Source organism: Mirounga angustirostris, unplaced genomic scaffold (assembly GCF_029215605.1).
Source record: "Mirounga angustirostris isolate CCGP_5_RB_7025 unplaced genomic scaffold, mMirAng1.0.hap1 SCAF_9, whole genome shotgun sequence".
Lineage (NCBI taxonomy): Eukaryota > Metazoa > Chordata > Mammalia > Carnivora > Phocidae > Mirounga > Mirounga angustirostris.
In genome coordinates this window covers 143,304,974-143,326,369 of record NW_026991717.1, presented here as the reverse complement: position 1 = coordinate 143,326,369, position 21,396 = coordinate 143,304,974, and the positions used below count along the sequence as shown (strand labels likewise).

Genomic DNA, 21,396 nt, shown 5'->3' with positions numbered 1-21,396 from the left:
CCTGGCCCCACCAGTGCCCTGCATCCTAGGCCCTAGTTCCCAGGCACCCAGCCTCGGGAGGCTGCGGGCCAAACCGGACACCCCCGCCTATCAGCGAGGGCCGGGCTGAGGTGTGGCCTAGCGCGGTGGTCCGAGGCAGGAGGCTGAGCCTGTGTGTGCCCACAGGAGAGAGCACGGGGCACTGCAGAACAGTGCGCCCCGCCCAGCGCTCCGAGGGTGGGGGCCTTGTATGGGCCAGGGGTGGCTGTGAGTCTGGCTTGTGGGAGAGCAGGGGCTCCTGAGCCATGTCCAACTGCTGTCACCTTTCCCAGCAGGGCATCTGTCCCTGGAGGGGCCATGGGGCAGGGCTGTAGCGGGGCAGGACGACGGCAGCTCCTGGCAGCTCAGGGCTCTGCGGCAGACTCACAGCCAGGCTTTGGCTGGGGTGGGGGGGGTCGGGTAGCGACGGGCGGGGAGTGGGGGGTGGCTATGGATGGGCTTCACAGGCTCACCTGAGCAGCTTTCTCCCTGGGCTGACCCTGTGATCCTGGGGCCAGGGGGGGCTTCTGAGGCCCCTGCAGGAGGGAGGAGGGGTGGGTACCAGGAGGCAGGGCCCAGGATGGCAGGCCCTGGGGTGGGGGTGAGGGCCAAAGTATGGACCATCTCCCTTTACACAGTGGCATACCCTGCTGAGGTGCCAGGCCCTCCTAGAGATGAAATGGGGCCCCCAGGGGCCCCCTGGGGATGTGTAGGGGTGAGCATAACAGGTGATCTCGGCCTTCTGCCTGAGAGCAGGCAGGAGAAGGGAGGGGCAGCCTCTGGGGCAGGAGCGTCCTGAATCTGGGCCCTGAGCCAAGCTAAGCCAACTCCCTTGCTGCAGAGTGAGCAAGGCCCCAGCAGGGTAGTGTAAGCCCACCCAGCCCTCACCAAGGCCATGTGCAGAAGTGGCCCCAGGGAGGGTCCCTGGCCAGCCAGCGGTCCCAGGGACCACCCAGCTGCACAGGGGCTGGGTGAGGGCTGTTCCTTCAGCAGCCATGTGAGACCCCTGCTCCTGACCTCTGTTCAGGAGGGGCAGCTCCCTGGCCTCCCCACCCAGGGCCCCATCCTTGCCCTCCCCACAGAGCTGGGAGGAGCCACCATAGCCCCATCATGCTGGACATCAGGATGTCACATGGAATGAGGCCACTTCATTTGGACAGGGAGCCAGGGTCCACACGACTTTGCCAAGGTCACTCATCTAATGGGGCAGGGGGACACAGAACTGGGTCTGTGCCCTAAGTTAGTCCCTGATTATACAAGGGCCCCTTGTTCCCAGGCCCCCGCTGCCAGACTCACATACACAGACGGGCAGGCCGAGATCCCAACAGGTCCGGACAGATGTGGACCACACCCGGGGACACAAAGAGTGCCCTCTCCCTGCACCCATGAGCGACGGACTCCCAGATGGACAGAGCAGGGCAGGACTCCAGGGATAGAGGGGAGCACAGGGTCTCTGGCTGCAGGGCAATGCTGCCCAGCCTGCGGGAAAACACCAGGGCAGGAAGGGTGAGACCCACAGCCGAAGGACAGGGCTGTGCCCCGTTGTGCCGTGGGCTCAGTGGAGGGGAGGCTTCCGAGCAGTGCCGTGCATGTCTGTCCGACCTACGGCTGGCCGGCTGCCCGGCTGCAGCCCAGCTAACGGGAACTGGCACGCATGAGTCATCCTGCTGGGCAGGCTCACCTGGGCCCGGCTGGCTGTGTGCATCCCCACAGAAGCCCAGGAGTGGAGTGCGCCTGTGTGTGCTCATGGGTGTGTCTGTGTCCTGCTGTGCATACCTGGGCACGTGGGCACACCTGTGTCCGTACGTGTGGGAGTGTGTGTGCACGGGGACGTATCCGAGTCAGTCTGTGTCTGTGTGTTGGTGTGAATATGTGCGTCACCTCGTCTCCGTGTGTGTGTGATGTGTGTGTCTCTGTGTCTAGTTTGTGTGTCTGAGTGCCCGCCCCCCGTTGCAGCCTGTCTCTTTCTGCCCTGGGAACAGGTGTGTGTGTGTGTGTCCATCTGTCTGTCCCAGCACCGCTGGCACCGTTCCTAGGAAGCCCCCCGGAATGGTCCTCATGGCGGTAGTTGTGCTTTTCTGGGTCTGTTCTGGCCCAGGCCTCCCACCCCCAGCCCCAGCAGGACCCACACCGCAAGGCCCCCTTGCTCAGATCTACATCAGGCTGGGCCTCAGCTAAGTCCCTGCTTCGGTGGAAACAGAATTCTCCTGGGCCTTGCGACTCCCTGCCCATTGCCCAAGGAGTGTCATCTTCTGCATACTACCCAAGCTGGAGCCCAGGGGCCCATCCCACTCCAGTCCTTACCAAGCCCCTCTGCCATCTTCTGGAACATCCTGGGTCCTTGTCTCCCTCCTCATATTGCTGCCCTGGCCCAGCCCCCACCCACCCTCTTGTAGGGCTCCTGACTTCCAGCAGTGCCCCCCAGGGACAACCACCCTGCTCCCCCCCAGCCACCAGGTGGTCTTTCCTCAGCTCCCACCGCCCAGTCTTGCTGCCCCCTGCCTCACGGCACCTAATTCTCAGCCTGGGCTCTCTCACCCTGTCCTCGGCACACACACACTACTACTCTGTGGCCTCTGAACCCAACACTCCTCCCGCACTCCTGAAGTCCCAGCTTACACTGTCCCTTGGGAGCCTGCCAGGAACCCCTCCCCACGCACGCCCACCGCGGCACCGTGCTACTGGGCAGAGCACACCTCTGGCCTGGGAGCCCCCTCGGCAGGGCCAGTGCGGCCAAATCACACGCCCATGGCCTGCACGGGCTCCCGCTGCCTCTGTGGCCCCCAGGGTGCCCCGCACCCCAGCTTGTCACTAAAATGTCCGTCTCCGGGCTGGGAGGTAAGACTGCGGAGCGCGGGTCCAGCCCGGGAGCCCAGGCGCGGCGTGTGGAGACCCCTCCCCGACAGGGGCCCAGAAAGGCCAGCTGAGGGCGCGGGGCGGGCCTGCCGCGGGGGTCGGGCAGGAGGTGGGCCCCGGGGGCGTGGCCGGGCGGCGGCAGCCAATGGGCTGAATGAGGCCAGGCCGGGCGGGGCGGGGCGGGGCGGGGGCCGGGCGGGGGCCGGGTCCCGGGGCGCCGGCGGGGTCCGCAGTCCGCGGTCGGCGGCCCGCGGCAGCGCAAGCCGGCGGAGGCAGAGCGCGGCGCCCGCCGGCTCCCCGGCCGCCCGCGCGCCGGAGCCGAGACCCGCGACCGGACGCGACGGGCCGCGCGGGCCCGCACCGCCCCGCCGCCGCGATGTGCGACTGTTTCCACAGGGTGCTGCCCACCTGGCCCGGAGCCCCCGGCAGCGGTGCGCCTCCTCTCCGCCTGCAGCCCGCTCCCCTCGGGAGGGTGGGCTCTGCGCGGGGACGCGCGCCGGGCGCGTCGGGGTGCGCAGTGCGGGCCGGGGTGGGGCGCCTCGGGGACCGGCCGGGGTCTCGCGCGCGGGTCTGCGCCTCGGGGCTGCTCGGGGCTGCCTTCCCTCCTGCTGCATCTCGCCTTTTACCTGGCTCTGCCTCTCTCCGTCTCTGCCGCTCACTTTGTCTCTCTGGGTCGCTGACTCATCTCTACCACTCACTCTCGCTCCCCACCTCTGTCACTCACCACCCTGCCTGTCTTTCCCTCTCTGTCACTGTGCCCTGCTCTAGCCCTCTGGGATGTCGTCTTGTCCCTAGAGGCGGCCGCCTGGGGAGGGCCGCACGTGTGAGTGGGGCGTGAGCGGGGCGTGAGGGCCGTGGGCCACAGGCATGGGGACCTGCTGCCAGGCTCACCCTCTATCCCGCTTTGGGGGAGAGCGGCCTGGCTGGAACAGGACTTAGGGCTATTGGCCTTGGTCCTGAGTCCCAGGCTGGGCTGGGCTGGGTCCACAGTGTGGCTACTGTGTGGCTGGGTCACTGGGTAGGTGGTGGGGCTAGACCTGAGGTCTGGGGCTTGGTGAGGGGCCTGAGTGGGGTCAGAGCTCAGGCTACGGAGTACCCAGTGCTGGGCAAGGGAAGGCGAAGGTGGGCATTGCCCATGGGGCACTACCCCCTCCCCACGCCTCTGGCTGCAGAATGGGAACCAGCTGCTTTGTTATCTGTCTGTCCTTGCATGAGGTCTGGTTCCAGAGCCTGGGTGTCTCAGCGTCTTGGGGGGCAGGGTGGGGTGAGGCAGGGGCAGGAGTGGGTCAGCGATGCGGCAGCCACACCCAGGGCATCTGGCCAGTTGCCAGCAAGGGGGGTTGGGCCTTGCTGCAGACTGGACCCCACTCCTTGGGAAACTGGGGTAGAAGATGATGATGGTGCTGCTGATGCAGAGCGGGGAGGGGTGCCCCTTGGCCTGGGCAGCCCCTCCAGCTGCAGCAGGAGCCCCCAGGGTCCCTTCTGTTGCCCAATTTTCTGGTGAACACCAAGGCCCCGCTGGCCCCCCGTTTGGCCCTCCCTTGTCCAAGGGATTTTCCGTGGACAAGCTCAGGAGAATGATGGCTGTGGTGGGCCTCCAGCCCCTCCTCCTGACCGAGGCTGGCCGTGGCCCACATCCCTGGGGATCTGCTGCATCACAGGGAAAGGAGAGGGGGCAGAAGGACATGGGGCTGTCTCCAGCACTGGCCTATACCCTTACTCACAGGTTACCCAAGTTGCAGGGTCCAAAGCCATCTCATCCACCCTGCTGCCTCAGAAAGGCCCCTCCGCAGCTGAGACCCTTATTCTCTGCTTTGACTTGGGACTGGCCTCAGGGCCATCCCTCCTCAGGTCCTGTCTACGAAACCATCAGCTGTTAGGGAATGTCAGCGGTTCTCATGGGGCATTGAGAGGAGACCTGCTGGATCAGAGCCCCGGGGGGTGGGTCAGATTCCCAGGCCCTCCCCCACCCTTCACCGAGGCTAAGGAACATGCATTCCCGATAAGGCCCCTGGGGGGTTTGGTCCTGGTCCTCCCGGCTGCGGTTCCCTCCTTGAAGACCAGAGATGGGCAGGCCTTGCTGCACCCTCATCGTTCCGCCCAGTCCAAACCTGTCCTCCTGGGCCAGCCATGCTAGGTCCTTTGAAGACCCCTCCCAGAGCCTGGGTGCGCTTCTCCCCTCAGCTGGGGGAGGAAGCCATCTCCTGTCCAGCCTGCACTGGGAGGCTGCCCCCTGGTGGCTGCGCCCAGAAGACACCCGTGGGGGGATCCGCCCAGCCTCAGGGCACCTTGGCCATCGCGCAGCTCGCCCCCAACTCCTTCCAGGCCCCTGCAGGCGAGGGAAGGGAGCTCCACCTGGGCGCACTGCCCCCGCTTCACTGTGTGATGGGTACCAGCCGTCACACCGCTTCCTTCCCCAGAGGCAGCCAGTTTCTTCCCAAGGCAGAGCTGGGTCCTGCACAGCTGGACTGACAGGGAGCCCCCTACTCCTGCCCTGGGCCCCTGCCCTGCACCCGAAGCCCCTGGCTTAGCCTGAGCCCCCCTCGCATCCCCACTCTGAGAAGTGCCCACTGGGTCCTGGGAGGCCCCACCATAAGGGAGGATCTGGGTGGTCTCTTCTTGTGGGGGGCCATGGTAACTCGGGCCCTTCCCAAGAGCATTGCGGTGTCGGGCATCCCTGTGGTGGCTTCCCTCTTTTGAGCAGGGCTGGTGGCCTCGCATGGCTCTGGGCTTGGAGCTGCAAGGGTCTGCGGGCTGGAACTGTGTCCGTGAACAGAAGTGACCACGGCTGCCCACAGCAGAGGTGGAGGAGAGAGCTAGAGCTGTGTGGTCAGGGAGGCCACGGGCCCGTGCACGTGGCAAGTGTCCCCACACCGTCCACACCGGTAGCTTTCCCCGGGTTGTCCACACCGGCAGAGGGCTGTGTCCCCATTTTGCAGACGGGGACACTGACGCTTGGAGCGGGAGGCAGAGCCCTGCAGCAGCGCGGGGCCTCTCTGGCCTCCACCCACTCAGTGCTGTGAAGTCGGCGGGTGCTGCCTTACCCCACCAGGGAGAGCTCTGGGGCAGCAAGGAGGAGGCCACGGAGGCCATCCTGGGTGGGGGTACGGGCCCTCCCTAAACTAAATGAGGCAGATTCTCCAACCCCCTCTGGGTGGCAGATGTATTCCTGACAGCACCCTCGTTCTTTTCCCTGTGGGAGAACTGAAGCTGGACAGTCTGCTCCTGCCCCAAGGTCTCGGAGAGGGGAAGGGGGTGGTGTCCAGCGCCCCAAAGGCCCTGCCAGCCCCTGTGCGCCAGAGGTGGTATGAGCCCCACTCCGCTGGGGCTCATCGTGGCTGGGCCTGTGGCAGGAATGCCCTCGTGGCCTTCTCTCTCTCCGGCTGAGCTCTTCCATCCTTGACTTGGCTAGGAGCTGCCTCTTCCAGGAAGCCCCGTGGATTGCTGGGCCCAGCTCTCTCTCACCTTCAGACTCCGACCCTCTCTGTATCCCTTCTTCCATGGCTGCCCTTGGCTGAAGGCTTCTTGTTTCAGGTTGAGCCTGGGGCTGGCCTGCCTGGGGGTGAGGAAGTGGAGGTGTCAGGGGGAAGGACCCAGGCCGGTGGGGCAGGGCACTAGCCATCTGGGGGCCCCTGCCACTCACTCAAGGCATGGAAACCCAGATCTCCCCAGCCGGAGGAGGCAGATCCTACACTCAGGGCTCTGTTGGGGGCCCTGGCCGTGGGAGGTCACACAGCGGGGAACACTGTACCATTGTCTATCCGGCTAAGGTGAGTCAGGCACAGCTTCTGCCATTAGCCCAGCCTTGGGTGTACAGAGGAGTCAGGGAGGGCTTCCTGGAGGAAGGTGCATGTGGTAGGGAGAGCACAGGAGTGCAAGAGGCCTGGAGAGAGCTTTGGCTGGGGGACAAGTAGATTAACAGGGTGGGTCTGGGGATACATGTAGGGGTGAAGGGTAGAGAAGCAGGGGCCTGCTGTTAGGAGGGGGGTTTGTTCCAAGGGCACTGGGAGCCCCACACGGGTTCCTGGCAGTCTGCGTGGGAAGAGATGAAGCCAGGCAGGAGGAGGAGGAAATGGAGGGGGGCAGAGGACTGGGCGGGGAAGTGGGGAGAGCTGGGGTGGGGGTGCTTAGCTGGATGCATGCATGGTGAGACCTGGCTGTGTGACCCTGACCTCCCTGACATGCCCCCCAGCCCCCTCGAAGGTCAGGGGCGCTTTCTGCCGAGAGTCTGGGCGCAGCTCCCGGTGAGCCTGCGCCCGCCCAGCTGCTGCTTCTACTGCCAGGCTTCCCTCTGTTTGTCTTTTTTTGGAAGCGGCAGGCGGCTGGGAGCCAAGGGTCCGCCTTGCTGGGGTAAATATTTAATACTCTGAGGCACTTTCTCAAATGCAAAGGCCTGAGGGGCTGGGGCCGGGGGCGGCACGTGGTGGCCCTGGGTTCCCACCCCGCTTCCTGCCCTGCGGTGACCCCAGTGTGTGTGAGAGGGTGGGGGTGGCATGGCGCCACGAGGCCAGAGAGGTTCCGGCAGGGACCCGGTGACTGACGGGAGTGTCGGCGGAGAGCGGGCTCCGGGCCACCGGCTGAGGCCGCCTGGCGGCCTCCTGGACCCTGCTGGGGTCTGCGGCAGGAATCCTGAGAGGGGCCCACAAGCGGCACTCTGGCCTGGACGTGGCACCGGATGCGGGTGTCCAGTGCCAAGAGGAGAGTCGAGGCTCTGAAAGGAGCAGCAGGGGACAGCCCGGGGGCTCAGCCCCATTTGGCCAGGTCATGCCCCCTTTGTTTGGGGCTCCAGCCCCTCTGCCCTGAGTGGGGGTCAGACCAGGGGCTGCCCGCACCCCCGCACCTCTGTCTCCCACTGAGGCCCGCGTGTCCCGAGAGCTGCCAGCCCTGCTGGACCCCTCCCAGGGTGGGGACGAGGATGGCCTCCCACAGGGCACTTGGCTGTGGGACCGCTCGAGGGGCAGCTCCCTCTCTGGCCGGCCTTACTCCTGGGCGGCTCCAGCCCCCAAGGGTTCCTCTGTGACACATCTCCTGAGAACACCAAGCTTGGCCCTGGCCGCCTCCCCAGCTGATTCACTATCAGCTGCCCCCGGCCCTGCCCAGCCCCTGCCGGCAGCTGAGTTCCCGTGCGGACTCTGAGCAGGAGCCCGGGGTGCCCGTGGCTTTGAGCTGCAACTGCCTGGGCAGTGGGCATCGGCGGACACGTGCTGGACGGCCTGGGTCTCGGGACCCGTGGTGTGGCGTGTCAGCAGACACCTATCAGCTGGCCCAGCACCTGCCTGGCCGCATGGGGTCCTTGGGAGCTGAGGCAAGTGGGCAGGGCCTTGCACCGGGGCCCTTCTGTGCTGGAGAGCCGGGTATGACCCCCGTGGGACCGGACACCAGCTCAGGGGCAAGGTATGAAGGGCGGCCCCCTGACTCTTGCCCCTACGAGCTCACAGTGGCCTGGACCCACAGCCCTGTGCCTCCGGCCTGACTCTGCCAGCCCAGGGCTCCCGGCTGTGGCCTGCACATCTGCAGGCCCTGCTCGCCCCCATCTCCCATCGGCAGGGGAGCCGCAAGTCCACAGCGCTTGCCGAGGGCTGTGGGCACTCGCTGCCCGTGGGGAGAGTCAGCCGAGAGCCTGGAGGGGGTCTGTGCGTGCCGGGGAGCAGAGCACAGGGTGTGGGGGAGGGTGGGGCCGGAGGACAGGCGCCAGCCTGCAGGCCGCACAGCGTGGGGGGTGGATCTGGCCACAGCTCACTCTGGCCGTGTGAGCTGGGGGCCCAGCCCAGGCTCCTGTAGTCTTCCAGGGCCACACGGCCAGGGGCAAGGGAGCTGGGGGGCAGCGGGGTCCCGGAGGACGGGGCTGGCGACGAGGCTCTGCGGGTTTGGGACACCCAGGCTCAGGAGGGAAGGAGGGGGGTGGCCTGCTCGGTACCAGCAGCAGCCTCCCTTCCAGCTGGGCTCAGCCCTGCCCTGGGGGAGATGACAGACCTGTGGGGTGTCAGGCAATAAACAGAGTTCCCAGGTGAGAACCATCTGGGGCTGTGGGAGTGGGTGAGGTCCCTGGCCGGCAGGCCTGGCCAGCTTTCCTGTCTCACGGTAAATAGACTCACTTGTGACCGTTAAATTTTTAGAGAGGGGGAGGCTGGGAGAGGCCTGGGTACTGTCCCTCCTTCCTGGACTGGGGACCCACCCTGGGGCCTCTCACCCGCGCTGGGCCAAGAATGCCCACTGGCCCGGGCTAGCCAGAGCCTCCTCCCTACCTGGGGTCCCTCTGAGTGGCCAGGCGCCCTCCCTTACTGTCCCCCCACCCCAGGCCGCTCCTGGCTTCTTGTGTCCCGGTGTGGGGCCTGCTGCCCTCAGCGGTCCCCAGAGCCCCCAGCCTGCAGCGGCCTCGCTGATCCTGGCCTGGGTGCAGCCGTCCCACCACCACCTCCCCAGGGCTGGGCCTGACCCCTCACTGCCCTGGAACCCCAGGCTAGGTTCCTCAGCTGTGCGGGCCTGCTCCAACCTGCTTGTGGGGTGCAGGTGCCGCAGCCAGCTGAACCCCACCCCATGGGGCTGTGGGGCACAGGGCGGGGCAGCTCTGGGATCCAGCGAGAGATCTGCTGATGGCTCAGCCCAAGCGGTCCTGCCCAGGCCTGCCTGGGCTCCTGGAGCTGGGAGGGGCCTCGGAGCCGGAATCTGCATCCTCCCACCCGCCCCCTTGGCACCTAGTGGGGGCTGAGTCCTGAGAGTCAGCAGGGTGAGTGAAAAGAGCTGACAGGCCAGGCACTTGGCGCTTTGGGGAGCGGATGACTTGGGGTCTCAGACTCAGAGGCTGTGCTTATAGCCAGATGACTGGGGAGGGGGTTAAAATGCAGGTTCTAGGGCCCTCCCCTGACCTGGCTCGTCGGAGGCCCTAGGGCTTTGGGAGGTGGTGGCTGCTGAGTTTGGGCTGAGGGGCTGGAAGTGTTGCCGGGGTCAGGCTGCCCCTGAGGGACATGGGCAGACGAGCAAGGCTTCCCTAAGGTCACTCAGCAGCCCAGGCCATGGGTGGGCTTGGGCCGGCCCTGCTCTGGCCTTGCTGGTCTGTGCTGCATGTGGAAGGGCTGGCTGTACCCTGGGCAGGGGTCTCCACACAGCCTGAAGGCCTCAGGTCCCAGACGGGGCTGGAATTAGTGCCCATCGCAAGACTGTCTTGGAAGGGCCTATCTACCTCTCGGGCTGTGCCCCCTGTTCCCTGAACCCCCGGTCTGGCCCACTCTGAGCCTCTGGTCCCCCATGTACAGGGAAACTGAGGCTCAGGGCCCATGAACAGCCTGGCCGGGGTGGGGAGGGGCTACGGGGGATGTCCTATCTGACATCTGGTCTTGCCTACCTGTCTACACAGCAGGACTGGACTGGACTGCGCTGGCGGGTGGTAGTGACTCAGACATCCCGGGGCTGGCCAGCGTTTCCTTTCCCAGTCAGCTGCTTGGGCTGGGGCGGGGGCACTCTGGGGGAGGGGCGGGCTCCCCAGCTCCTTGAGGCTGGGGGGGCGGGGCCTGGCCCAGCTCCAGGCCTGTGAGGGGGCCCGCCCATCCCTCTGCTAGGGCGAGGGGGGCTTGGCGGGGCTCCAGGCCTGCCTGAGGAGGAGGCCAGGGTGGGGCAGCGGAGCAGGGCTGTGGAGGGGAGGGACCCAGGAGGGCAGCCGGAGGGAGCTCAGCTGGGATCTTCACTTCTGGGCAAGTTGGGAGGACATCGACCTGGGTAAGCCACTGTGGCTATCCTCTGTACCTGCTTCTGCACCCAGCCTGCAGCCCCCTGCCTCCTGCCCACAGCCCCTGCCCCCAGCCTCCAGCCCCCTGCCCCCCAGCCCCCAGCCTTCAGCCCCCTGCCCCCAGCCTGCAGCCCCCTGCCCCCTGCCTGCAGCCCCTGCCCCCAGCCTGCAGCCCCTGCCCCCAGCCTCCAGCCCCCTGCTCCCAGCCCCCAGCCTTCAGCCCCCTGCCCCCAGCCTGCAGCCCCCTGCCCTCTGTCCAAAGCCCCCTGCCCCCTGTTCCCAGTCCCCAGCCCCCTGCCCCAGGCGCCAGCCCCCTTCCCGGGTTCAGCCCTTGGGTGCCTGCTTACCTCACCACCCACCACCTGTGGGGGCCGGGTGGGGGGCTCAGGCTGGGCACCAAGCAGGGCTGTCATCTCCCCGACCCTCTGCCCTGCCTCAGCCCGAGCCCATGTTGGAGGGACAGGCCTTCGGTTCATGGGGTCCAGGGCACCAGCTCAGCCATTGCAGTCCCAGGGCAGGCAGATCCCCGAGGTTGGACCATGTGGCCGGGCAGTGTTCCTCAGGGGCTGCCCACTGTCCTTGTGGGTGCATTGAGGGCCCTGGGAGTCTAGGGAGGGTGCTTCCAGCAAGCCCAGGCTCACTGCAGGCAACAGGTGGGCCGGACATCTGGGGTACTGGCCTCTCAGCTCAGAGAGAGAAACAGGCTCGGGCCCACTGGTGCATCTGGGATGGGCCGGAGTGTGGGGCCTTTCCTTTTGGCTGCTGGGCCCTTTGGAGTTGGCAGGCTGGTGTGCCTGCCTCAGTTTCTCCGGGTACAGGAGGAGACGTGCTGCCCCCCCCCCCCCCCCCGCCCTCCCAGTCCCACAGCTCAGTGGCACCCTCAGGCTTTCCAGGAGATCCTTCCCTTCCTTTCCCCGTCTGCTCTCTGCACTAGCACCAGGCTCTCAGTGCTTGGGACCAGAGAGGAAGTGACGGCAGGGTGGCCATGCTGGGTCTGTGAGTTGGCAGGGGAAGCCGCCGGTGAGAAGTGCCAGGGCTGGGGGGAGCCGTGGGCCGGCTGGGCATCCGGGAGTGACGCAGGGTGATGTGAACGCGTCCTGGTTGCAGCCCGGGCAGCAGCGGGAGCAGGTTTGGGGGGGATGACTACCCTCCCACACAGGCCTAGGCAGCCAAGCTAGGGCCTTGGGGGCAGAGCGGGAGCCAGGCTGGCCTCCCCAAGCAGCAGAGTTACCTTGAGAAGGCTGGGAAGGGGAGGGTGGGGAGGGGGGCAGGCCCTCGCCGCCTGTGGTTGCTGCTTTGGGAAGTCTGAAGGTCTCGTGACCCGTCAGCCGAGCCCAGCCCTTTCCTCGTGAGGTTCCAGCATGGGGTGGGGTCTGAGCGTGCCGTGTGCCTGTGTGAGCACTGGACTCCAAGCCCACGGGCAGCGTCCCCTGAGGGGTGGGCCTGCCTCAGGGGCTCCCGCCCCCACGGCTCCCTGGGCGGTCGGGGGGCCTCACCAGGGACTGTGCACTGGAGCTACAGGGAGGGGCCCAGGCCCGGGCACAGATGTCCACACACACGCCCTCATGGGCGCGCACACACCCGCGCTGGACCTCTCAGGCCACGGTCCGAGTCCCCGTTTGCGGCTCCCCTCCCTGCCATCTCATAATCCCGCAGGCCCGCAGTTGCCCTGGTGACATGCATAAGCGCCCACCACACCTGGCCCCCCTGGAGGGCAGCCAGTGTCCGTGCAAACCTGGGTTTTGTTCAAGCAAAGTGGCCCCACCCACGGATGGCCCTACTCTGGCCAGGGGCTGGCAGGAGAGTCCCCGGCTGGGGCGAGCTGAGCGTGGGGAAGGCATCTGGGCTAGCGCCCCACTTTCTCCATCCCCTCCACCTGGTCCCCCGTCAGCATACCACCTCACCTTGGCTGTGCCCACTCTCCAGACACATTTCCTTGAGACCCCGCCCCAGAATATTCCAGTGTTCTCGGCAGTGAAGCTGTTCTGCTGCTGGGGGAGCATAGACCCTCACCCCTCACCGGAAGGGCTCGGGCGCAGCCCCTGGGGTGTGTGAGGCATGACCCCTAGTGCCAGCCCCGGCGGCAGCTGGATGCTGCGGTGGCGTCTGAGGCCGGGAAGGGTTAGGGTTAGGGGCTGAGGCAGGACAAGGAGCAGGAAGGGCATTTGGGGAGGCACCAGGGGCTCAGCCTGTCGCCTCCCTGTCCTCTGTGAAATGGGGCTTTGGTGACCTTATTGTCGCTGGACTGCCTAGAGAGCCTGTCTGTGGGACCACAGTGGGCAGGGGCCGGGTCAGGCGGGCGGGTGGCCGCCCCTGCACTCACGGCTGGGCGGGGCTTGGCACATGGGGACTGACAGGACCATGCTCTGGGGGATCCTGGGGTGCCTCGTCCTCCCTCCCAGGGTGCAGGTCCGAGCCTGGCAGGTTCCCGGCCTCTCTGCCCTGCAGTGGGCAGGCAGGATTTCCTCCTTCCTGTTTGTGCGTCCTGGGGCCAGGCGCTGGCCAGCCGGCGGTTCTGCCTGAGGGGGTGCAGAGGGACCTAGAGCTCAAAACCACACCCTCCTGGCGGTGTGGCCTCGGGGAACAGAGTGGGGAGCAAGTCCCTGCCCCTGATTCAGCCAAGCCTGCTCTTCAGCCCACAGTGGGCGTGGGGCCCTTTGCGGTGCCAGGGGGCCGAGGCGGGGCTGGCTGGCTGGAGCAGGGCCGGCTGCGCTCCGTGGCCCTGGTTCCCAGGGCGGGGTGTGCCCCCTCCTCCGCGCTGTCCACACCTTCGCCATGGCCCTCGGCACCCGCCAGACGCCCCCGGAGTGGATTTGGGGCTGCGGCTTCTCAGGGCCAGGACCCCTGCCCGGCTACAGGAGCCTTCCTCCGCGGTGCCCCCCCCGCCCCCCAGCACGGGGCGCCCAACTGGAGGCCCTGCCTGCGGTCCCCTTCCCCAGCCAGTCGCGCTCCGCCCCCAGCCGCTCCAGGGACATGCTTGCCAGGAGAGGGCGGTCACCCGCTCTTGTTTTGTTGTCTGATTCACAGAAACGGCTGCAGCTGGCCGCGGAGCTCTGGGCGAGGTCGGGCGGCTGGGGCGGCAGGTTTCTGGGCGGGCTGGGGGAGCTTGGCAGCCCTCCCCAAGCCCCTCCACCTGCCTGCCTAGGCCCCACCCCAGACCGGACCCTCCTCCGCGCCGCCCCCACTGCGGTCCCTTGGTCCCTCGTGCGCTGGTGGTGTGGGTGGGCACCACCTCTTCTGGACTCAGCCCTGCCCTGCACCACCCCCGCCCCGGGGGCGAGCCGCCTTGGGCAAGTGGCTTCCCCTCCTCCAGGCCCGGCTCTCTCATTTCTCACTGCTTACACAGGCGTACCCACCTTGGGCTGGGGGTACGGGCCTGGGTGGAATTGGAAGGGAAACTGAGGCAGGATGGTGCGTTTGGCTGCTGTGCAGGGGAGCTGGCTCCGTAGAGAAGAGGCGAGGCCCGGATCAGAGGCAGGGACTTGCTCCCCACTCTCCGTTCCCCACCCTGGCAGTCCCCCTGGTGTTTCCAGGTGGGCACAGCGGCCCCCAGATGTCCATGGGGAAATCGAGGCCCAGAGAAGGCACAGGCTTGCTCGGGGTCACACAGCAACTTGGCCAAAGAGCAGTGGCCACAGTCACACTCCTGCGGGGCTGGGCCTCCCCCATCTGCTTCACAGGGACAGGGACCTGCCCAGTCCCCCGGCTGGGTGCCCACCCCATGGGGCAGGGACTCACGCCTCCCACTCGTTGCCCTGCAGCCTGCAGTGGGCGGGGGCTTGGGCCCCCTCGCCACCGGCAGTGTGGGCACCTGCAGAGAGGGCTTCCCGAAGCCCGGGCCTGTGTGCCGGAGCTCGCGTCCATCACTGCTGCGTCTTCGTGGAGTACGCGGCCCAGTTTCGGGGAGTCAGGCTGGAGTTGTGTTTGTGGGAAAGCTGTGAATAAGGATTTGATTGTTGGATCAGGACAGAACTATGTAGACAGGCCGCTTCTCCTTGGGCTGCGTTGGCCTCATTATTCTCTACAGGTCCGTCCAGTTCGTCTGAACGTTCAGACTTATCGGCAGGAAGTTTATCATTTCCTCACTTCAGTTTCATGGAGCATTTTAAAAATTCTTTCTTGAACAAGAGCACAAATCCTACAAACTTGACAGAGAGGGACAGCGAGAGCGCGTGTGAGCACAAGCAGCAGTGGGGGGCAGGCGATTTTTCTTTTCTTTTTAAGGATTTATTTATGCGAGAGAGAGAGAGCTCATACGCGTGGGGGGAAGGGCAGAGGGAGAGGGAGAGAGAGAATCTCAAGCAGACTCCCCACTGAGTGTGGAGCCCAACGTGGGGCTTGATCCCATGACCTTGAGATCATGACCTGAGCCAAAATGAAGTCACGCTCAGCCGACTGCACCACCCAGGCACCCCTCTTGCCCATTTTTCTATTGGGTTGTTTGTCTTTTCCTTTTGGTTTGCAAGAAATCTTCGTACGTTCGGGGCAGGAGGCTTTGGTTTGGTAAGTATGTTGCAAATCTCTGGCCAGTCCATACCTTGGCTGCTGACTCCTTCAGCGATGCCTTGTGATGAACGGAAGCTCTTCATGTTGACGTAGACCAATTCTCCGCCATACCCTATGGGCCTGGCGCCTTCAGTACGCTGGTTAGGAATTGCTTCCCCACCCCCACTGGCGTTTCTATTTATCTTCTGGAGGCTTCATTGCTAAACCTTCTGCTTTGGTCCTACAATCCATATGAAATTAATACTTTCCATGGCTGGCATGGGGTTGAGATTAATATTTTTCACATGGATAGCCAACAGACCCACACGAGTAACTGAAAAGACCATCATCCATTTCCCACAGCTTTGCATCTGTGAGTTCGGTTCTGGGATCTTTTTCTGTTCTGTTGGTTTTCGTTTGCATTTTCCTGACAGCTAAGGAAGTCATCCATCTTTTCTTGTGGGCATCAGTATATCTTTTTTGTCAAGTGTCTGTTCAAATCTTTTGCCCATATTTAATTGAGGTGCTTTTTTTTTTTGTCTTTATCTGTTGATTTGTCAGTTTATCTGGATGCAAGTCCTTTGTCAGATCTATGCATTGCTTTTTCATTTTCTTAAGAATGTCTTTCAAGACCGGAAGTATTTAATTATGATGAAATGTAATTTATTGCATTTTCTTTTGTGAGTCACACCCTTGCTGTCCTGTCTAAGAAAACGTTGCCTCCCCAGGGTGGTACAGAATGTCCCGTGTTTTCTTCTGGAAGGTTTATCGTTTTAGGTTTTACATTTAGCTCTATGATTCATTTTGAATTCATTTTTATGTGTAACATGAGGTAAGAGTCCAGGATTTTGTTTTGTTTTTTGTTTTCCAAACACATAACCAGTTGTCCCAGCACCATTGTTGAAAAGACTACGATTTTTCTATTGAAATAACTTGGCTGATTTGTCAAAAATCAATCGACCGCACAAAGTGTGGGGATATTCTGGACTTTGTATTCCATTTCATTGATCTTTTATATTTATATCATACTGTCTTGATTCTGCTGGGCATCAGAGAAAATACCTAGCATGATTTAAGTTGTCTTAAACTTACTGAAATATTTTATTAATTTTTTTTAATTAATTTATTTATTTGACAGAGACACAGTGAGAGAGATCCCAGGACTCTGGGATCATGACCCAAGCTGAAGGCAGACGCTTAACGACTGAGCCACTCAGGTGCCCCAACATTTTATTAATTTTATTCTTTTTTTTTTTTTTAAAGATTTTATTTATTTACTTGAGACAGAGAGAATGAGAGACAGAGAGCATGAGAGGGAGGAGGGTCAGAGGGAGAAGCAGACTCCCTGCCGAGCAGGGAGCCCGATGCGGGACTCGATCCCGGGACTCCAGGATCATGACCTGAGCTGAAGGCAGTCGCTTAACCAACTGAGCCACCCAGGCGCCCTATTAATTTTATTCTTTAAAAAGATTTATTTTTGAGAGAAAGAGAGAGTGCATGAGAGGGCCAGAGGGAGAGAGAGAATCTTAAGCAGACTCCCCTCTGAGCATGGAGCTGAAATCATGACCTGAGTTGAAACCAAGAATCGGACACTCACCCGACTGCCCCCAGGTGCCCCCCCCTTTTTTTTCTAAACTTACTGAGATGTAGTCTATCTTGGTGAATGTCCCATGTGCACATAGGAGCAGGTGGAGGGGCCTCCAAGTGCCAGTTTGGTCTCACTGGTTCACTGGTTATTCACCTGTTCTTATGTGTCCTATTCTGTACCCAGAGGAGCGTTAGGATCTCCTGTCATAATTGTGGATTTAAGTGTCCTGTCAGTGCGGCCACTTTTCTCTTCTGTGTTTGTAACCGCTGTTATCAGGTGTATACAGACAAGTTTATTGTGTTTTTTGATGAATTATTCCCTTTTTAAAAAGAGTTATGTATTTATTTGAGAGAGATCAAGTGCACAGTGGGAGGGGCACAGGGAGAGGGACAGAGAATCTCAGGCAGACTCTGTACTCAGTGCAGAGCCCAATGTGGGGTTCGATCCCACGACTCTGAGATCACGACTTGAGCTGAAACCAAGAGTTGGACGCTTAACCAACTGAGCCACCCAGGCGCCCCCCTCCCCCATCCCTCTATTATTATAAAATGTTAGGACAGTTAATGCGTGGTGTATACTTTTCTTTCCTTTCACTTTTAACCTATCTATATCTTTACATTTATAGTCCATTTCTTGTAAACAGCATATGGTTAGGTCTTGCCTCTTTAAATGTCCTCTGACAATCTCTCCCTTTTGATTGGAATTTTAAGTCCCTTTATACTTAATGTAATTGTGAACGTGGTTGGTCGAAATCCCACCGTCTTGCTCATGGCTTTCTGTTTTATCCTTGCTCCTCTCTCCTTCCTTACCATGTTTTAGGATAGTTAAATACACTTACACATATATAATTACTCAGGAATATACATTTTAAATATACATAGAAAGAGAGACACACATTGTATATATCTATAGAAAATGTATTTTTAGGATTCCATCTCATTTCCACTGTTGGTTTATTAGCTCTGCATCCTCTACAATGGTTCCTTTATGGCTTATACTATGTATTCTGTACCCATCGCAGTATACTGCCTCATGTATAAGGTAAGAACTTTACAACTTTATGGTAACTTTCATTCCTGCAACCCCATCCTTCAAACTATAGTCGTCATAGGCTTTACTTCTACACATGGTAAATTTTACATTTTATTACTTTTGTTTTGTGCAATCAGTTCCATTTTTCTTTCACAGCTCGATGGAGGATAATTTATACACCATAATATCCACCCACTGTGAATGTACAGTTCAATCGTTGTTAGTAGCTTTGTGAAGTTGTGTGACCATCACCACGATCCAGTTCTAGGACATTCCCATCACCCCAGATTCTCCTAAGCCTGTTTATGGTCCACGCCTGTGCCCACTCGTAACCCTAGCGATGTTTACTTCCTTCTGGTAAATTAGGGAAGCTTCGACCCAACGTACGTGCTTTCCTCCCCCTCGCTCCTGCCTCGATCATCACATACGGATCGCATCTGTATGTGTGGTAATCCCAACGAGGCGGCCCTGGGATGACTGCCTCCCCCCACGGGAGTGGAAGGACTGGCCTGTGCCCTGAGCCCCGCCCGCTGCTTGTTTGGGGAGTTCAGGCTGTTGCAGTGGTCACGTGGCCTCCAACGCCTAGACTGTCTGGCCTTCTACAAGGAAAGTTTGCCAACCCCCTGCTTCCTACAACGTCGTGTCTTTTAAAGAAGTGAAGACTTGAGCTGGACGGAGGGAAAAGGTATATTTATATTCTCTCGTGCTCGCCCGCCGATGTAGCGTTTTCCGCACTCCCCGTTCCTCCCTGCGGACTTGAGATAGCGTCCCGCAGCCGTGCCTTTTCTTCAGCACTGCTGGGGAGGCAGACGTGCCCGCAGTGGATTCTCCCAGTCTTGGCTCATTTGCAGATGCCTCCGTTTGCCTTTATTTGTGCAGCACGGTTTGCTAGGCCTGGAGGTCTAGCTTCCCGACGTCTTCCCTTCAGCCCCGCCAGTGTGCCCTTCCAGGGCGCACGCGCAGCTCCCGGGGTGCCAGGTGCTGACTGTGTGGTCCCCGCCCTTACTGTGCAGCTCCTGTTTGTCTTGTTGCTTTCAGAATCTTCCCCTCTCTTCATCGTCTGGGCTGTGATGTGTTGGGTCCGGACCTCTGTGTGTTTATCCTGCTGTGATGGCCGAGCCTCCCGGGTCTGCAGATAGCTCCCGGCGGCCTTTCTCCTCCCTCTCTCCCTCCCTCTCTCTCTCTCTCTCTCCTTCTGAGACTCGGGCCACTTACAGGCTGCTGGGCTGAATGTGCTCTCGCACATCTCACGGGCACCGCCACTTTCTTGAATCTTTTTTCCTCTGTTCTCCAAATTGGCCAATTTCTATTAATTTACAAGTTTTTTCGATGCTTTCTCCTGGCATGTCCGTTCTGCTACTGAGTCCCTGTAGTACATTTTCAACTCCAGACTTTCCAGGTAGCCTTTTTACAATCTCTGTTTCTCTAGGACAGCCTCCCTTCGCTGAGCCACGGTATTTTCCATCCATAGTCGTTGCTTTGAAGTCAGTGCTCAGTCCCACCTCTGGACATTCAGAGAGCTTCCGCGAGTTGCTTTGTTCCCTGGTATGGATCATACGCTCTTCTTTCTCTGTGTGTCATGTCACTTCTGGCTGAGTGCTGGACACTGCAGCAATTCTGGGTTCTGGCCCCCTCGGGGCTGGATTGTTGTTTCTCTGTGTGTTTCTCTGTGTGACTTTCTGGGACTAAATCTGTGAAGGCTACTTCACCTGAGTCTCCCTGCACAGGCTCACCGCTTCCTGACCTGATGTCACAACCTGCCCACCCCTGCGTGTGCTCCCAGACCCAGTGTCCAGGATGGGGTGACGCGTGCACCAGGTGCACGGACGGACTTCGCCTGGGCCCGGCCCCCCGGGTCCGCCATCTGGTCTCCCCACCTGCACGGCCCCGCTGACTCAGCCTCTCTCTTTGCAGTGTCTGGCCGGCAGCTGCAGCCTGAGGAGCCGGACGCAGACACAGAAGAGGACCAGTCTGTAAGCAAGGCCCCTGGAGGATGCATGCCCCCCTCACACAGCCCCCAGCCTTTCCTGGGCCTGCGCAGAGCCCAGGTGGCTGAGGGCTACCTGATTTTTCTCTCCTGCCAGGTGACTGAAGGGCCCGTGGACGAGATCATTCGGCCACGGCCACAGGGGTCCTCCCCTGTGTATGAACACGCTGCGGAGGGTGTTGGCTCCGGACTCCCGGTAAGCCTGCAGGACAGAGACCACGGGCTGAGGGAAAGTGCAGGTGTGAGCATGTCTCCTTCATCATCCTGTGTGGGCAACTCCCACCCGTTTGTGCAGCCACGCAGCCCTGCCCTGCTGCCCACCGGGCCACAGTTCTACCCATTGCGCCTTCCTCTCTGACCCCTCCGTCCCCCAGGACCCCTCCCTTCAGCGGGCCAAGACGGAGATGAGATTGTGCACGCGTGTGCACGTGTGGGAAAGAGAGCCCATGCCCGATGTGGGCATACACGGGCTGTCTCTGGAGGGGCCTAGGGGGAGGGCATGGGAGCAGGTGTATTTCCTAAAAGACTTGTTCTTGCTCTGTTTCCTTCTTACCCTGCCCACAAAACCCCAGTTCCTGGCGGGTCTGCCCTGGGTGTGGGTGCTGGGGCCTGGGGGCTGGGCCCTGTCAGGAAGCACCAGGGCCAAGAGTCACCGCCCCCCGCCCCCCGCCCCAGCCATGAGATCAGCTCCCTCGGCACGCAGCACTGCTCTGGGGCCTCCGGTCCCCTGAGTCCCTCCTGTGCCCGGGGTGGGGGCAGGTGCGTGACCTCTGGCCTCTGTGGCTGCAGGAGGACACACCGAGGCGGCGGGCTTCCTCGGACTCTGGGGGACGGAGATCCTGGTGGAAGCGAGAATCAGGGGACTCCCGGACATTCTCCAGGATGAGTCATCCGCAGGTGGGTGTGGCAGTGCCTGAGGGTCAGGGAGGTGGGCTCCCTGCGAAGACCCCCAGCTGGGCGGGAGGCGCGGCTGGGTCGGAGCAAGGAGAGGGGCGAGGAGACCAGGGAAGGGCCTGCTTGTCACCCTCGTCGGGCCTGGTCTGGAGGCGGGGCCTCCAGAGGCTGGTCCGGGCTTCCCCTGAGACGTCTAAGGAAGAGCCCCACGTGGCCAGGGAGACCGAGGCACGCAGACCTCAGTCTCTGCAATGGGTGCAGCTGCTGCCTGCCTCATACACAAACCACGGAAGGTGCTGGATTCGGGGGCGCCCAGTGAGGAGGGTGCACGGCCCCGAGGCAGCCTGTCCTGTCATCCGCGGCTCCTGCAGTCCCACAGCTCGGCCGGGCCCAAAGCCTCTGAGTCGGGCTGGCCGTCCCACTTGCTGTGTGATCCTCGGCACTTCTGACCCTCCCCCGCCTGACCCCCACCGCCTTGCGTGCCACTGGGGCGTGAGGGATGAACAAGGCTTGCCCACCCTGCGAGCAGAAGCCCCTCCTGTCTGCTCACTGAGCCCAATGGGCCAACCAGCTGCTCCCGAGGGCTGGCAGGTTGGGGGGACAAGAGGAGGCCGCTCCTGCAGCAGGTGGCTTGCAGCTGGCTCTCTCCAAGGCCTGGACAGGACAGCCCAGGCCCTGGCTGGGGGCTCCTATGCTGCCCCCTGTCTCCTGGATGATGGGCAGGACTCTGGGGTCCCCATGCTCAGGGTGGGTAGGCCCCCAGCACGGATGCCCACGGCGCCATAGGCAGAAGTGCACCACGGCCCTGATGTG

General features: G+C 62.0%; 1 protein-coding gene across 8 annotated transcripts in view; it reads left to right on the top strand.

Moving 5' to 3' along the window:
• Window positions 1-3,235: 3,235 nt before the first annotated feature.
• Window positions 3,236-21,396, top strand: part of AHNAK2 (AHNAK nucleoprotein 2) — a 33,278-nt gene continuing 15,117 nt past the window's right edge. For 2 of the 8 annotated variants that reach the window (XM_064571692.1, XM_064571691.1), the window contains exons 1-4: window positions 3,236-3,305; window positions 19,617-19,675; window positions 19,787-19,885; window positions 20,479-20,586. In XM_064571692.1, coding sequence (XP_064427762.1) covers window positions 3,251-3,305; window positions 19,617-19,675; window positions 19,787-19,885; window positions 20,479-20,586 — 321 coding nt within the window. In that variant the 5' untranslated portion in view covers window positions 3,236-3,250. Of the gene's footprint in view, window positions 3,306-10,488; window positions 10,588-16,220; window positions 16,300-16,336; window positions 18,388-19,616; window positions 19,676-19,786; window positions 19,886-20,478; window positions 20,587-21,396 lie in introns of those variants that run through there. The other 6 variants (XM_064571696.1, XM_064571693.1, XM_064571698.1 and 3 more) reach the window with 6 other exon arrangements.